The 18306-nt window shown below is 39.9% G+C and overlaps 1 protein-coding gene across 10 annotated transcripts in view; it reads left to right on the plus strand.

Annotated features, from left to right (window-relative positions):
* USP49 (ubiquitin specific peptidase 49) overlaps positions 1–18306 on the plus strand; it is a 38845-nt gene that overhangs the window by 11477 nt on the left and 9062 nt on the right. For 6 of the 10 annotated variants that reach the window (XR_007509896.1, XR_007509893.1, XR_007509894.1 and 3 more), the window contains exons 2-7: positions 2672–2755; positions 10487–10631; positions 11555–12965; positions 14785–14989; positions 16925–17033; positions 17766–17971. Coding sequence is in view for 7 of the 10 variants with exons in the window: in XM_049831815.1 (XP_049687772.1) it covers positions 11583–12965; positions 14785–14989; positions 16925–17033; positions 17766–17971 (1903 nt within the window). In the remaining 3 variants the exon portion in view is untranslated. Of the gene's footprint in view, positions 1–2671; positions 2756–8429; positions 8890–9761; positions 10349–10486; positions 10632–11554; positions 12966–14784; positions 14990–16924; positions 17034–17765; positions 17972–18306 lie in introns of those variants that run through there. The other 4 variants (XM_049831818.1, XM_049831819.1, XM_049831816.1 and 1 more) reach the window with 3 other exon arrangements.

Here is an 18306-nt window from a genome sequence, read left to right on the forward strand (position 1 = left end):
CCCTTAGCTTGGATTTAATGATGTTTAATCATTCTTTCAAAAATACAAAGGAGGTACTAAAAGCTGTTCAGCTAAGCTTTAAGGAACTAATAGCTATAACTCAGATTCAAAAGTGATTTAGTTCCAGAGGTAAGTCTATAATCCTACCAGTCATGAGTTAATCTGTCATCAGACTAAGACTAGAAGCAAATCTATTTAACTAAGAATAGTTAATTCACCTGAATGAGAGCAAGGATGAAGATCCTTCTCAAAAGAGTTAATTTATTTTGAGAAAATGTAATATTCATGATAGAGAGTGAAAATAGTGTTTTTTAAAGGTAGACTGAAAAATTCTGCTTTGAAATTTGCACTGCTCTTTTTCTGAACTTTTCAGGATGGTTCGGTAGCATGGCTGCCCGACCTGCTGTTTTGGACATGGTGGAATTGAGTGAGTCAGTGAATAAGGAAGATAGTATCCTGTTTATTATAAAATTGGAAGGTTTTAGGAACAGCTTTTTGAGGCTCCACCGGATTGTGGTATCAAAACCAAATTCCCCTCTCCCTCTTTCCTGTCCTTGTCCTGTTGTCATTTCATCTCAAGACAAATTGATGTGATGAACTCTAACCTCTCAGTAGGATAATTTATTAAAATAACAGATGCTATAGAATCAGGCCTGAGTTGATCTTCAGTTCTTAAAGAAGATTAACAACCTGATATTTTGCAAATCATGTTCCTGTTTCCTACCTCGTTCTGTTACGTCGACGTGTTGTGGTGAGGACAAAGGCACTACTCAGATAATGCCTGTAATTTATAGAAAAGGATTTCAGCCAGAACAGGATTCATAATATGCAAATTAGGAATAATTCCATCGGGGGGGGGGGAAGTGCATTTGAGCAAGTGAAATTGTTCCTTATGTACTGGAAAATAGAAGCTCAAACCTTGTGTGTCAGCTGGCAGGCTGGACATTGGGAAGGTTGAGACTGAAAAAATGCTTAGTTTTATTAATGCCACTTTAGGTCTCCTTTTGCACACCTAGGAAGAGGAGGCTTTGCTGTATAGATTGTTTTTTCCGAGCGCAAAGCAGGCACATTATTTGAGCAGAGCAAGAGGACATGTAAATCTCTCTGTCTAATTCTTTGTTGACAAGAAAACGAAGAAGACCTTGGTCCAGCCCCACGGTCCAAGTGAAGGCTGGGTCAGATCATTTGCTGCTTCTAGAGCTGAGGACGCAGCAGCACCCTCCCGTACAGGGATGTGGGCATGCGTATGGATGCTGTACAAATAAATACTGTTGAGCATCTTGGGTTGATGTCTGGTTTTTGTTGGTTAGACAAATAAAAAAACAGAAGTCCTTGCTGCATTTGGGTAATTTGGTCATTATGATTTACTCCATTTACCAGTTAACAGCATTTATTAAAACCCATAGAAAATTTTCTAGCTGCTGTTCTGTTTCACTCGCTTGGGGTTTTAAAAGCCCTAATAGTAGCTGATTGGCAAGGGAAGGAAAAGAAAATGATGGAGAGGTGTGTCGAAACCCTTCGCTTTTTTCATCTTCTTGTAATCTCTGCTCCCCAAACGTATCGAAGGCACCTTTCCTGCTTAAAACATAGCAAAATGTGACTGTGGAATACTGTACTTACATTTAATACTCTATGCCTATTCATTACGGCTGTGAAGATAATAAGCCACAGCCTGCTGGGGTTGTCTTGTTCTTTATTGCTTCAGTAGATGGCACTGACATGTTCATTTGACTGATTGCTTTATGTGTTGTATCAGCTGTGATGTTGTTTTAGATTAGTTAATAGTCTGTCTAAGATTTTGCCAAGATGAATATGAATTAAAATGGGGGAGGAAGAACAGCAGAGGACTACCCATAACTTACCAAGTATTCACTCTCTGGTATAATCCGTCTTTGTGTCTATCACAAAGAGATTCTCGAAGAGGCTGTTAGTCTGCTGCTGAATACCAGGGCTGTTAAATTGATCTCTGCTGCAGCCGTCAGTTTTGTGTGCGTGAGCAGCAGCGAGAGGATTCTCTGATGTGCTGGAGCTAGAAAACTTCACCTCGTACCTGTGCAGTGAAGGGCTTTGCATTTGGTTTGTTTTATTAAAATTGCATGTCTTTCAATACAAAAGTAATGGGGTTTTGCAAATGATGGGGAAACGGAGCAAGGTACTATAGGTCAAAATGTAACTGGTTCTGACCATACCAGTAGCAGAAAGTTATGTTTAATTTTGTTGATGTTATTGTGAAGGCAGGAGGCAATTGTGTAGAGTTGTCCCTATCAAAGGTTGAGTGTGTGGTTTTTTATATTTTTAATATATAATGTCTGAACTATTGCTGTGAACCTCAACTCTGAATGTATTGTTTATGTGACAGTTGGTGATAAATGTGATATATACTGAATGTGAAAAGTAATGTTTAAAGAGCATGGTCAAAAGAAAAAATGCTTTCTGCATTCTGAAAAAATGTTGCTTTTTGGCTGCATTGTAGTAGGCCATGATTAAAAGCAATAATAAGGTAGGGAAAGTGGGGACACAAGAGAATGGCTGTTTATCTCCTCTATTCCTGCTTTGTTAGGCCACGTTGAAATATAACATGGCCTATATATATATGTTGAAATATAACATTGTTTTGTTTAACTTGTACCTTGTTAATTATTCTTAAACTGCCTTGTTCACTTGTGCACAGGTCCTGACCCGTGAATACGTAAGCACGTACTCTATCCATTTGAGCAGTCTCACTAAACTTGAATACTTGCCGAATTGGGCAGTGGTAAGTGTGAAAGGAAACAAAAGACATTGGTTTTGGTATGAAACCCGACAGTTTGGGGATGGTGGGGCGTAAAAAACTGAATTTCCAAATAGTGAAAATTGATGTAGCTCTCTTGACTTGGAGTCGGTGCCACTAATTTTGCATCCGTTAAAGCTCTGTTACTGTCTGCTCTGGCAGAGGGGTTTCAGGGGTGATGTTCAGGGGCAAATATCTAGGAAACTTTAAAATGCTACAGCGTGTCACTCTCTGCTGTTGTCACAATTATGGAAATAGAATTTGTTGGGAATTCATGGGTTCTATAAAGCTGGTCGCTTGACTCATAAAATGAAATTATTACTTTATGTTGGGCAGTTAGCGTCTACTTTCAGACTGTTCTAATGCAAAACATTTTTTCATGTTTCTGATAATTCAGATTGTATGTATTTGCTATAATTGCTTCAGGCTTCTACAGATGTAAGTACCAGTGGAATTACTGCATTGACTCTTTCCCTTTTGGACTGGTTCACTAGGACTGGAGGAAATACTGTGAATTGTTTTAATGTACAGTGAGTGCCTCTTTTATACAGTGTATCCGTATCACATTTCCCAGCTTATTAACACTTCAAAAAGCCAAACCAAAAATAAAACCTCAGAAGCTTATGAAAAGAAAGGGGAGGGGGGGATTTTATGCATTGCAATAAATGAAGAAACATTAACTTCTAGAAAGCCATGAACTAAGAAGTATACAGCATTTTAATAATGCTTTTTAACATCCAGGGCTGTTATATAGTAACTTTCCACATTTTCAGGGAACTGTAGGACATGTATCTTGTTTGTTTGTTTGTTTTACAGTGACCCTAAAGAATAAATAACATTGGTTGTATTGCACGTTAAAAAGCTATTCTTAAAGCTAAGGTCAAAAGGTGAAAATTGAAAATACACGTAGCTGGGGGTTTTAGTCACTTAATTTTATTAATCTCTTGCACTTAGATAAGAAACAGTGTGAGTTTGGCTTAATAAGAATATTCATATTTCATCTTTAACATTTTTTAAATTTTAAAAACTTCCAAGTTTAAACTTGTAAGGCTGGAGAATTTGAATGGCAGTGTAAATAATAGAATAGCTAGTTTCTAAGGAGGGCTGTGTTAAAATGCTTTGTGAACTGAAGAATTTCACCTTCTCTTTGCCTTTCCGTGATTATTTTCAAACCATAAACTGCCAGATCCATTCCTCGTGAAAGCTCAACTCTCTCTGGTTTAAGAGGATCTTCATCAGGAAGGAATGTGAATAGAAGACACATGCACATTTGCAACTATTTGTTGGCTTGTGTAAAGTATGAATTATTGCTCTTTGAGGACACAGGCAGTGTGAAGTCTTTTGGTTTAGTCATAAATTTATTCTATCCAAACAAAAGGAGTTTGGTGTTTTTTCTGACTTCTTAGAGTTTGCCAGCAAGCCTCTCTGGTAAAGAGAGTGTGTGCTGCAGAAAGGTTGTTTTGGGTAGTATAGCTAAACCAGTTCACCAAGCACAATAAGCTGTAACAGCAAAAAGGCAGGATAAGGTTATTTTATCTTTTCTAGGTATTGACTAGGTTTAGGAATAGGTACTGGGGAACACTTCATGTTCTTTTCAGTCTTGATCAGTACAGAAGGGTTAACAGCACATTTCAGTTTACATGAGGCCTTAGATTTAAGTATGCCAGTCATATTTAAAAGTCTCAGAAACATTAAAACTTTTTTCTAAAGTACTCAAAATTCCAGAGTTTTAGGAAAAAGAGAAGTTTTTTTCATCCTTGCTCCTTCCCTGGGGCTCCATTTCCTGAGCATTGAATTCAGCATTAGCAATTTTTCTGACTGACTTGGTGGTTAGATTGTTAGCAGATAGTACCTGTAAATGTTTTTTATATATGTATAAAACTGCTACTTGTAGCTGCCTGGTGTTTGACAGGTTTTATGTCCGGTGCATGGTGGTAGCAGGATCTTAACATCTCTGATTTGCAAGGTTTGGGACATTTACATCTGTCAACTGGTGTAAAACATGAAGCAAATGCTTATCTTCTCTCAGTTATCCCCCTAAATCTATGTGAAATGAACTTCGTAGGGAGGATGACTGATTTTTGGGGTTGGGTTGGTGTTAGGGACCAACTGAGCCCCCTGAAGCCTTGTATTTTTTGCTGTGCAGTATGAAACATTTGAAGGTAATTGTACACAATACATCGTAGTGTCTGCTCTTTCTTGTACTCTAAAATCAGATATGGACCAATATCTGCCAATTTTAGCTTCCTAAGATGATTCAGAGAATATAGTCCTGCAGAAGTTGCATTTACTCCCACCGAGGACACCTGAGCACAAAATAGGATTTTCTTAATCCTCGTGCTTTTGAGTGCTTTGGGGGGGTTTTTTGTGTTTTTTTTTGGGGGGGGGAGGGGGTGTGTTCCAATGACTGAGTATTTCTTTGAAAACTGATTCCTGAGATTCTGGGGTTGAGCCTAGAGCAGATTTTTACAGCACAGTGTGAGCTCCCAGAAACAGTTTAACATTGACATAGTTATAATTAACTTAAAGGAGTTAATAAAACAGAACTTGCTGTGGAAGTTGGCAGGAAAGTCACATTTTTGTCAAGCTCCCTTGTGATTATAGCTTCAGAGTTGAACAGTGTGGTGGGGTGTGTTGGGTCCTCCAGCGCCTGTACTGAAACCAGCTGAAGTCCTTTGAGCTTGTCATGACTCCTGTAGGACACCGGCCACCTTACGGGCATGCACGGGTGAGATGTTTCAGAATTTGGTAAGCTTTGGTTTCAGGTGGAGGATTTCTGTGTTCCAGTGCTCCAGCTCCATGAAGAGGTTGATGCTTGAAGAGGCGGCTGGCCAGGAGGGTGGTGGGATCAGTGACCACTTTGCTGTCACAGCTCAAGTCTCTTGTCTATCCGTCTGTCTGTCTTTTAAATTGTGTTTTATTCATGTATTCACAGTAGCTATTTAATTCACTGCTTTGCTTGTCTTTTCAAAGAAACGCTGAATCCTGAATCATCTGTAACTCTTCCTTGTGTGTTTTCCTTTTTTTTTCTCCTTTGTCAGCTGTGTTAATTTGCCTGTAACTAACTTGATAGTATGTCATCCTGGATAGAGAGAATCCAGCAATTGTAGGATATAAAGCTGACAGTTTTCAAGAAAATATGCTTTCAGAATAATTGAAAAAATCTCTAGGGCTATTGTTACTCTTTGGAGATGCAATTTGAAAGTCTAAAACCAGCAGGGTTTGAACTAGAGGAGTCAAGGGAGAAACCCATTCCTGTCCAGGCAAGCCGATGGCTTTTTGGAGAAAGAGAAGCAAAAAGAGCTTCTTGTATGTTTTTGAGGGTGTTTTCCTTGCTCTGGTTACTGAATGAGTAGTTCTGGACCGTGCAGTGACTTTGTAAGGACAGAGGATACCTGCTTAGGTGATGTGGTGGTGACACTTGTTCATTTGTGCAGCAATTCCTTTTCTATAATGGCATATCAATTACATGAGCTTTTCTGTTTGAAAAAGTGTCATTGCTAGTGGCTTTGAGAAGCAAATATAGGATTTTGCTGTGAGTACATACATGGATGGCTCTTGCTAGCAAAGGAACATGAACGTCTTGAGCAGGAAATTTTTTTCACCATCTTCCGTGCAGCTCAGATTACATGTTTTCATTAGACATCTGGTTGAATAATTGGTTCCTCACAAATGGGTAGGTTAAAATAATCGGAGGAATAAAGTTTTTGAGTAGTTGTATGCAACTTTTAGATATATATATATATATATTCTTTCTGATATCTCCTTATTTGCATTTTGGAGTATTTGCAGCAGGCTAGAAATTCTACTCTAGAGTTGCACGTGAAAAATTGTTTACTGGGGGGTGAGTGGAAGGTGCTTGTTTCCTTGTATTCAAGATTTTGAAACCTGTTTGATCATATACAGTATATTTGTGTAGGATATGTAGTTTTAATGGAAACCAAGAATATCTAAGGATATTTTTTTCCTACAGTGCTTTAAAACAGAACGAGATGGAAAAAAAAATGGCAAACGTGCTTTATTTAATGTGGTACCAATTCCTGATGGACTGGTGAAAGCTGCTGTGTTTCACTTTTGCCACTCCCAGGAGAGGGATGAATGAATGAAAGAATCGTTCAGTCTGAGCTTCCCACCTGTCCTTAAAGATGATTTCCAGACTGCAGCTGAAGGAGTTTGTGTCAGTACTGCAGACTCTTATTTGTTCTGGAATCAACTCTTGGACAAATGAAAGATGCATCTAGTTTCCAAGGCTAAATATCTAGCACCTTTTCTGATCCCTAAACTTTTTTTTTTGCTTCGTGCACATTTATTTAGAAAAAGAAAGTAGCTCGTGTCAACAGATCTGTACAGATGTCTTTAATCAGTTTCCAAATGTGTAACAATGGTACAAAGAAACATAATGAAGTCATGTGTTTTATTTTAACACTCTTTTAGGGTCAAGAGCCAAATTGTTTCTGCTGTGTTTGGTTCTTGAAGCTGTTATAGGATGTTGCCATAAGTTTTTCCAGGATTATGAGCCATGCAAGAAAAGAAATTAGGGTTTGACCCAGTGTTTAAATACTGTAAGTGATTTGAAGGTGAGAATTTTTCAAATTGTCTCTAGACCATCTCTTGCTAAACTAGTGTCTTTATTTTCCTTTTATTTTATTTCAGTTTTAACTTATCTTTAGTTGTATTGCAGTGCAGATCCACGCTTCATCTGGTACCTCTTCTCCATACAGAGCAATTAAGTTGTTCCTCTTCCCCTCTTTTTCTCCCCGCACCCCTTATCTGGAAAAGAAAAGATCTAAGTAGGTGAGAAAGGATGAGTTTATAGATGTTTCTTAAAATGAGATCTACCTTGATGGAAAAAAAATTATAAAACCAAAAGTAGACCTGATATACAGTAATTGCAAAGACTTCTGTTTGTTTGTTTGTTTCCAGGACCTTAAAACATAAGGTGTTAATTTTCCATCATTAAACTCTCTTGTTGCTCATGGCTTGTCATATCAACCACATAAATTTGTGTTCAGTTGTTGCAATATCTTAAATAGCTCCAGCCCTGTAATCTTTGCAAGGTTTGTTTTTCCCTGTGTGCAACTGTTTACAGGTTCTGACTCATCTTTGTGTTTTCCTTTAATCATAGCTTTGTAATTTCTCCTGTTCATGTGTTCTTTTTATTCTTGCTAGTAGGTTGTGGCAAGCTATTTGTTTACCTATGTAAAAGAGAGGAACAAATTTTGTTCTTAGTCATGTGCATGTCTTTCAGTGACTTACTTAGTGGTCTGTTTGCGTGTGGGATGGCAGGGCTGAACCTGCAGACACTCCAGCTGCCTTTAGTACATGAGTTGCGCAATGCGAGAAAGCCAATTTTAATTATGTTTTTCATGGAAGGGGTAAAAAATGTGAGTCAGTAACAGGCATCTTTAACGTGAAGAAGAAATCCTTAAGTGTGGTGCATGGAGAAGCTCCGCGTGTGCAGCAGCCAGGTGCATGGAAAGCAAGCCTACTGCGCGCTGTCGTGAGCAATGCAGATGCTCCGGCAGCCTGGCTGTGCAGGCAGCCTGCTCTGCCTTCTCAGCCTTGAGATGAAAACCACACCAATGAAAAGCAGGAGATCTTATTTGAGGAAGTTGAAAAGACGTATCATTTAAGTGGTTTGGGTTAAATAAACACCATTTCTTTCTGACTTGCAGAGCGGCTGAATGTATATGGTATTAGGGCTTAGATTTGCAAGGGAAGTATCCATAGATACCTAAAGAGAAACAGGTGGGGAATATCACATGCACTATCAAAGATGCTTTTGTGCTGAGAATTACTGAATTAAGGTGTAACAAAGCTGCTTTGTTAACTAACCAGCGTTGTTAAATTCTCTTTCCTTTTTCAAACAGGAAATCTTGCTGGCCCACACAGGAAAAGCAAAAGCAGTTGACAAAAGGCTTGTAATTTATATACTGACAGCCAACTTCATTGTTAAACATGATTCTTTAATGCACTGTATCTGGTGTGTGATTGATTTCCTTGTAGCCTGTTACCCAGCTGAAACTAGCAACATATCAGCATTGTTTCTTTTTCCTAGGAAATTGAGGATAAATTCAGTGTTCTTTGAAAATACTGTGTCCTGAGACCTTGCAGAGCTGGTGAGCGACCATACTTGGCAGCTGTTTAATTGGTCTCTAGAAAATTGTATTTATAAGGCCCAGTTTTTGTTACATGGTACAAATCTCGGATATGCTGGTGAGACTCAAGGGTTAAATTCCCAACACTGTCGCATATGGCAGTGAGCAGAATCACAGATGTTGATGATACAACATAATTAGTATTCTTTTATGTAAATGAAGGCTGTCAATGTTACCATAGTGTCTATACTCTTTCAAGCTGGAATCTATGCCACTTGGTCTCACCAAGGCTGGACGGGATTATTCCACAATTTTCTATCAAGACCTGAGCAGAAAAATAAAGAAGAAAGGGGGGAAAAGGTCAGGGAGGAAGGTGAGAGGAAGGTGGGAAGGGTTGTTTCCAACTTGGAAGGAAGAGACCAAATCAGTCCTTTGTTTAGTGGAGGATTTCCAAAAGTGCCTTTCCAGGACCTAGGATTTGTGAGTGAATGAATACAGCCCAAAGGAGAGGTGTAGCGATTTTTGAACTGTTTTAAATAAACAACCAAAATGGTTATTTAGATACTGCAGAATCACTCCATGAAAATGAATTCTGAAGTGGCCACTTGTGCCTTAATCTGAAGTCAAGAAGAGTTAACAGAAGAGCTCTGATTTTTTTTCTTTAACAGCAGTGTCACTGGAAAAAAGATAGTAATTAAAGTAAATTTGCATAATTTGGGGACCACTAAAAATATGTTTGCTTAGCCTGGTCAGGTAGGTTTTATGCATACCAATCGAGGCAACTGTTCAATACCTATCCTAAAGCTTTAGGAAAGCATGCCGTGGCCTTCATTATGTTAAACTTTGCCCCTTGTAAAATGATTTTTTTAACTAAATATTCTGTACACCAGATCTGACACTCTCTGTGACATCTGTAACCACTTTGTGCCTATTATTGCTGTCCCTCCTATCACTACTTTGTATTGTATTCGAGTACTGTAGTTGTAGATGCGTAAGCAAGTTAATGTAGTCTTTCTTGGATTATTACAACAGATACGTTTTTACAATCTTTTCTGCCTTTGGCAAAATGCAGGTTTTTCCTATTTTTCTTTCCTCTGTAGTTCTTATTTCGTTGCAGTTCACACTTGACAGCTATTCATCACTTCATTTTTACTGTTTGAAAAATCACCTAGAAATGAAATTTAATTCAGGACAGATTTTTTTTTTCTTTTTCCCCATCTCCTCCCCCCTTCTTTCACCAAGTTATCGAAGCAGCCAAAATTGAAGTGCTCACAGGAGGTGCACGTTTTTGCTCAGTTTTTTTAACTCAGATTTTTTTCTCTGCCATATGTTGGGTCATCCACTACAAAAGACTTATGATGAAGAGGCTACATGTGATCAGCAGATTTATAGATTATCAGAAAATGAAAGCAGAAAAATGAAATTCCAGAGTGCCTCTTCCATGTGACGTTTCTTAACATCTAAGTATTTGGGTTCCTAGGTGCGTTCATGCTTTGACTTCCAGATAATTCTGTTCTCCGCAGTAGCTCTTGCACTGAGGGGATTAATCGTGTTCAAAAACAACCCTGCCAGCGTTCTTAGTTTGTTTATGTGCATCACAAGAATATTCTCTCTCTAGGGCTTTGAAGCTGTGCTGCCTTACAGTGAAGACTTAAGTAGTAATTAAATTCTCGAAGAACCACCAAGACTCCTTTGGCTGAAATGGGGATGTTCCATGCCCTGGATGCTGCATCGCGGAGGAAAGGATGTTTAAACATGACTCCGTGAGTAGCACAAGCAAGCGGGTCTGGGCGCTGTTTCTGCGGCCTGTTCTCTTTCCGTTGGATCAGAGCGTTGGAGGGACTGTACAAAAGAAACCACAGCGCTGGCACGCAGTGCTTCAGTTGTGCTCTTTGTATGGCTCGGTATCTTTTATAAAACATATGGGCGCTGGACACGGAGTGAAAGCTTTTTGCACCTCCTAGTACCTCTGCTTTGATTTCTCTTCAGTTACAATATAGTAATTTATTAAATCAGTTGCTTTTTCTGTTTATGTGTGCTCATGCAAACTTGTACACATGCAGATGTTCCTTTAGGTTTACTATAATGTGGTGTTACAGGTTTCATTTTTTTTCCTGTGTTGTTTTTTTTTTGAACATTGAAATATTTGGCAGGCTGTGGGAAATCAGAGAATTCAAGGGTAGAATGTGAAGCCTGCGGACTTGCAAATGCTCTGGTTATGACAATTATCTGATATTTTTGTGGCTTCTGCGAGAAGTTGGTAACCTCAGTCTAGTTCCTGATGACATGCATTCCAATTCCAAATTCATTTTGTATGTATCAATTTCAAGAGGGCAGCTAAAGATCAAACGTGTGTGTGGACTGAATTAATCTTTTTCTCCTTGGAAGCAAGCCATTCAGGTTGGGTAAGGCATGCTGGCAGCTGTCTGGGCTGTCCTTAGTAGACAGATAGACAGTTTTATTCTGTAGACCTTGTCAATCCAATATCTTTTGCTAGTACTAAAAACTGCTTTTTAAAAAAACTGCATGCAGAAATAATGTAGTCGGTTGAGGGAAAACTGCAGTTGGGATTGACAAGACGCGACATCTGTATTTTTATAGGTCTTCACAGCTGGTACAGAAGAGATCATTTGAAACATGTATAGTGGCTCTAAGATCCTTTTCTTTCTGGTTTTTGCCTTCCAAGGTCAAAGCAGCGAAGACTTCTGTAAGACATGGATAGATGCAAACATGTTGGGCGGCTACGACTCGCCCAGGACCACTCTATCCTGAACCCCCAGAAGTGGCACTGCGTGGACTGCCAGACAACTGAATCTATCTGGGCTTGTCTGAAGTGCTCCCACGTAGCCTGTGGGAGGTACATCGAGGAGCATGCACTTAAACACTTTGAAGAAACCAGGCATCCATTGGCAATGGAAGTTAATGATCTGTATGTCTTTTGTTACCTTTGTGAAGATTATGTCTTGAATGATAACCCAGAGGGTGATTTGAAATTGCTGAGAAGTTCTCTGTCAGCAATTAAAAGTCAAAAACATGATCCGTCAACAAGAAGTGGCAGGACATTGCGATCAATGGCTTTGGGAGAGGACATGTGCAGCCATCAAAGGACCCCTCAGGGACAATCTCAGATGCTTACAGCTCTCTGGCACAGGCGCCAGTCCTTGCTTGCGAAGGCGCTGCGGACCTGGTTCGATAAGAGCTCTAGAGGCCAGCTAAAATTAAAACAAAAGAAACAAATGGAGGAGTTAGAGAAAAAGAAGGAGGCAGCTAGGCAGCGGCGGCAGGAGATGAAGAGACAACTCCTGGAGGAGCTGGCAAACACTCCTCCGAGGAAGAGTGCAAGGCTTTTGTCTCACGTGCACAGAGAGAACTTGATTCCAAGGAAATTCAGGGAGGTGGCAACTGCTTCCCCTACCTCAAGGCAGATGCAGAGCAGCAGATTCAAACAGTTTTATTCCATCCGGCGTAAGCCTCTGATGACTCCCGGGGTAACGGGTCTAAGGAACCTGGGAAACACATGTTATATGAATTCTATTCTGCAAGTGCTAAGTCACCTCCAGAAATTTAGAGAATGTTTTTTGACACTTGATCTCTGTGAAACAGAAGAACTCTTAGCTAAAACTGTGAATGGGAAGTCTAGGATGCCTGGCAAATTGGCAAATGGGTCTGCTGCTAATGAGTCAGGGAAGACTGACAAAGTGGGATCATATGGCACGCAGAGCTTGCCAGCTGGCTTAAATGGTGGCTCCTCAATAAGCAGGAGTTTAGAACTAATACAACCCAAGGAACCAAGTTCAAAGCACATCTCCCTCTGTCACGAATTGCACACCCTCTTCAGAGTGATGTGGTCTGGCAAGTGGGCCCTCGTGTCCCCTTTTGCCATGCTGCACTCTGTGTGGAGTCTGATCCCAGCGTTTCGAGGTTACGATCAGCAGGACGCTCAGGAATTTCTCTGTGAGTTGTTGGATAAAGTACAGCAGGAGCTGGAGTCGGAAGGAACGAAGCGCAGGATCCTTATCCCTTTCTCACAGAGGAAGCTCACCAAGCAGGTCCTGAAGGTGGTGAACACCATCTTTCATGGGCAGTTGCTTAGTCAGGTATGCACCTACTTTTGCACAGGAATCAACTGGAGCCGTTCACACCAAGGAGCAAAGGCTCTGTTTCTTGAGGAGCCACCAGATATGTAAGAGGAGTTGCTTAGGAGTGCCTCCTGAGAAAGAAATCTGTTGGGTTGCTGTGCAGGTTGTCAGCATTTTCAATACTTATCAAGTGTATTGTAAATTCAGTTGACTTCTGCCACTTCAGAATGAAAACTGCACAAGTACAGAAGTTCTGAGCCCTTAGTTTTAAGTTTTTATGGTGTTTTTAAAGTGTCTGTAATTTGTTTTGTCCCTTCTTGGTTTTGTTTCCTTGGCTAGAAAGAATATGATGGAGGACAGATAGGGCAGTCATCTTGTGCTATAAAGAATAAGCTCTCTGTGACAATTTTTTTTGCAGGCATATGAAAGTCATCTTGGTATACTGAGCATGCTTAACATATGTTTCTGTAGGAGATGAAAGTGCCTGTCGTGCTGCTCGGTGTCCTATTCCTGTGCCATTCCCTTGTCTGAAACATGTTATTCTCCACAAGGCAGACCCTGAGAGCCCAGTGCATTTTGAAAGTCCTTAACTACCTTTGCTTTCCAGGAGAAATGAAATGTGTGCATAACTTGACACTCAAGGGTTTGCAAGATCAGACCACGAAGCGTATTATATGTGTGTGTTCTCATTACTATTTATATCATCCTTCTCAGTACCAGTGAGCTTACCACTCATAAGAACTTAGGTGCACCTTAAAGATTAAAAGGTGTATTTTTCAAATTAAAGCATTTGGCTTTCAGGGAAGGATGCTTGAAGTCATGGTTCATTTGAATCATCTCTTCAGTGCATGAACTTCTTGTGGACTTCTTAACTAAATGTTCTTTGTTCAGTTATGTCTCTTGGCTCTAGATGATGGTGTGTTGTGGCTTGGGTCAGTGTTCTAGATTCAGTGGTAGGTATCTTAACAGCGTGAAGATGTTAACAGATCAGTGTAATTCATCTGCTACTAGGATACGCTATAAATAACTTGCTGAGCTATTTATTCTACTTATGTAATTCTTGTGTACATGTACTGTATTTCATTTCAAACCCCTCTACACACAGAAGACTTCCTTCCCTATCTGCTAGCTACAAATCCACCTTGAAGTTACTGGTGCCTGCAGGGCATGAAGCTGCAAGGGTGGAAGTTTGTTTCTGGTGGATGGTTCTCACAATAACACAGAGTCTGACTAGATTTGCTTTCTGGTTTTGTTACCACCTCATGTTCCCACTTTCTGCCTCTGAGTTTAATTGAAAACGTTTCTGCTATTCTTACTTATAATACTCTGGGATGACATAAGAAAACAAGTGCATCTGAAATTTATCCTTTTATGCTCAATTCATGAATAATTTTTGTATAGTTAGCAGATGAAACATTAAAGGAATTATACACTTTGAAATATGCAAGGGAAGTAGAGAAACTGTGGAGGAAGACTGCATTATAAATGGTAACGTGTACTTTTTGTAGTAGAAAACAGATCCAAGGTGCTTGTTACCCAACTGTGAGTTGGTATTATACCTGTAATGGTGTTTATCTGAGGAAGTAAATCCCATAAAGGTGAACGTTATCTCCATTTTTTTGAGAATTGAGAAATTAGTTTAAACTATTTGCTCAGGGTAGACTTAGTTTTCAGACTGGAAATAAGTAGTGTTTCTCTTGACCCACAGATCATCTTTATGTCTGTGAAACTGCACTGCCTTTTGGGCATAAACTTGCTCTTTAGACATGAATGTAAATGGCAGTCTGCAGGTGTACATGTACATAACTTTATTTGTGTATGCACATTTCATTCCCAGGTCACCTGCATAACATGCAACTACAAATCCAACACCGTTGAACCCTTTTGGGATCTTTCCCTGGAATTCCCTGAGCGCTACCACTCCATTGAGAAAGGGATCGTTCCTGTTAACCAGACAGAGTGCATGCTGACAGAAATGTTGGCCAAGTTCACTGAGACCGAAGCTCTGGAAGGGAGGATATATGCGTGCGACCAATGCAACAGTAAGTCGGATGCTGCTGCTGTCTCTGCCATTAGAAGCACCGTCTGTTTTTCCAAGTGAGAGGTTTCTGATGCGTGTTTTGTGTGCCTGAAAACATGTGTTGTGGCCTGTATGTATAGGAAAACTGTGTTCTTCCTTGCTGCTCATGCTGTTTTGTTACCTCCTGTTGGTAGCTTCTGCTCCTTCGTGCACCAGTTTGGATCTGATAGGTCATTTTCTCTCATCTCTGCCATTCAGCAGCACAGTTTACTAAGGGTTTAATACAGCCCTGTTCAGAACTGCTCTTGATGCTTGTATTGGAGGGGAAGGCAACTTCAAGAATTTTTTGGGTGAGAGGGAGTTGGATTTAGGGACAAAAGAAGGAACCTTATCCCCTATGGTTTGCTCATCTCTGTATGGCAGGAAAGCTTTTATAGAAAGTCATCTAAGTGCTGCTTGTTCTTGATTGAATCCTTTAACCAGAAATCACAAATGCAGAGTTCTCAAGGTCTGCTGCCAGGTTAGAGTTTCCATCTCTCTGTAGGCATTTTGTCAGGGAGCAATGAACTGACATTATTCTGGGAGTCTCAGGTTAATGTATTACCCGTTATATGAATGCACGTGTTTTGCTGCGCTCAGCTAGAAGATGACTTCTGCTTTCCTGTAGTAGGTCTGAGTGTAAGGTCATTGTATGCCCGAAAATAATTTAGCCTTGTGTATAATCATGCAGCTCAGCTACTCTGATAAGCTGGATTTGAAATTTTTTTCATGCAGGTATTTATGGCAAATGTTCATTCCCTTAGGAGGAAAATGCCAATAACTTGACTTATATTGCAACTAAGCAGCTGAAGTAGCAAATATTTGTAGAGATTTGTTCTCTATCAACTTGGAAATCTGTTACCAAACATCTTCACAAAGTGTTAGGAAATAATCGTTGACTAGATGTTCTTGAAACAAAGCCAAATATAATTTGAACGGATTCTGTTTCACAAATAATGTTCACTAAGTGTCAATGTGGTTGAGTACAGCTTTATCTTAACTCTGTTTTATTTGATTCTTTGTGAAAGCCTGAATTTTAACAGTTACTTCAGAGTTAAATGGCTAAGGAAACATTAACCAGCTGAAAGAAAAGTCAGAGAAAGGCAACCAGCCTGTGTCTAGGTGCCAAAAACTATTGGGGGCACTGCTTGTCAGACGTGATGGAGGAGGAGCAACCCATCTGTTCTGAACTGGTGCAGTGAGGTGCAGAAATCTAATTAACAGGTACATTTCTTATTGGAAGCTCTGAAAGCCACCTGTCTTCCTCCTGGTATAGTCGTATGTTCAGTGTCCTGGAAAGAGTAATCACTGGGAAGAGGAACCTTTTTTGCTCTTCTCCAGTTTCGGTTCAGCAGCTGTTTTACATTCTTGGGCAGGCAGAAACCCTGTGAGAGGTGGAACCTTGCTGGAAGCATTTTCCTCTGACTTGTATTAATATTCTTGAGCTAGTGAAGCTTGCTACTACAAGCCTTATTTCAGTGGTATAAAACGATCAAGGTAGTAGACAAAATATAATGTCAAATAGTATCATTTGTATGCTGGTAGTTCACCTGTTGAAACTGCTACAGCCCTAGACGTCTTTGGCGCTAGCTCTGTCTTAATATTTCTGGTGTATTTCTCAGAGCAAAATGTCCACATGAGCAGCTTGAAGGTGATATCTGATTGTATGATTATAAGCATCACAAAAGTGAAAAAGTTTAAGTATTTTTAAACGTGTGAGTTTTGGTCCTGGAGAAGTTCCTGCTCTGAAGGAATCCATAAGAAATGTTTACTTGTGTGTCCATCCTGAGTGCATGTGAGCTGGCTACTGCTACTGGAAGAAAAAGGGGTTCATAATGTGTTCTTTTCCCCTTCTGAAAGTTAATTACACTGTAACAATCTTTGCCTTGATGATTTTGGGGGGGGTTTTTTTGGGTAGGCAAACGGCGAAAGTCTTCTCCTAAACCTCTTGTTCTGAGTGAAGCTAAAAAGCAGTTAATGATCTACAGACTACCTCAGGTCCTCCGACTGCACCTTAAACGATTCAGGTGAGTGGGGCACACTACGAAATGTCAGGCAAGTGACTTGCCTCTGTCTTTTTGGAAAGAAGTGATTAGTGTGGGCCCATAACTTCTTGTGCTTTTTCAGAAATGCATGTGTGTAAGCATTTTATCCAAACCAGATGTGTGATACCCTCTCGGAGTACTACTTGCATAACAATCAGTAGCTTGTTTGTAGTGTGTTTTCTACTATACACACAATGTAATATTTTGTAAATATTAATAACAGTGGCTGTGAGATAGATGAACTGGTAAATTGAGTGAAAGATTTGTTGAAGCTGGAAGCCTGTGACAGTTAAATGTCAATATTATGTATTTATCTGTTGAATAAAACATAGCAGACAAAGTTCAAAATGTTATGAAAAGTTTCTAAAATGGTTAGCACAGGCAATTGAGGTGTGTGGCGTTTATATAAATGAGTATTTTAAACGCTGTTTGACTGTCACAGTATATGTTTGGCTTTCTTTGTGTTTGACTGTTGCAAATCTCAACAGTATCCTAACTATAACAAATGGGCATAAATGACAGAATCAGCTGTATGCAAAAGATGTTAGAGTGAAAACAGAGGGAAAAAATCATATGATGCCTACTTGACCCTAGGAAGGAAAGCTCTTCAGAGTTGTTTATCAGTGGCTACTTTTGTGTGCATCTTCCCGCAGCCCTGCACCACTGTTGAGAAGCAGGATCCTGAGTCTTTGATTCGTGCCCTTGTGTTTGCAGGTGGTCTGAACGTAATCACCGTGAGAAGATTGGGGTCCATGTCCTCTTTGACCAGGTATTAAACATGGAACCTTACTGCTGCAGGGACTCTCTCTCCTCTCTTGACAAAGAGACCTTTGTCTATGACCTCTCCGCTGTGGTGATGCATCACGGGAAAGGGTTTGGCTCAGGACACTACACAGCATATTGCTACAACACAGAGGGAGGTGCGTGTGCCTTATTATGGGGGAAACAAATTTAAGAAACTCGTGTTCTAGTCCATAGACTTAGTGCGTTGTAAAGCTTTTATGATCAAAGTTTTTGGAATCAAGTTTCCTGACATTTGGTAGTTTGTTTCCCAGAAAGTATTGCTAGTAGCATGTTGTCTTTTTTTTTTTTTTTTTTTTTTTGCCTAAAGCCACAGATTGCTGCTCTTTGCTTTGCGGCCCTTTGGGAAGCCTTTTATTGCTTGCTGTTAACAGCATGAATGCTTCATTTTCTCTTGCGATGTAACTCCATGGAGCTGCTCCAGCTGGGTGTCTTTTCTCAGTATCCTTGGGTT

This window comes from Accipiter gentilis, chromosome 29, assembly GCF_929443795.1.
Source record: "Accipiter gentilis chromosome 29, bAccGen1.1, whole genome shotgun sequence".
NCBI classification, from domain to species: domain Eukaryota; kingdom Metazoa; phylum Chordata; class Aves; order Accipitriformes; family Accipitridae; genus Astur; species Astur gentilis.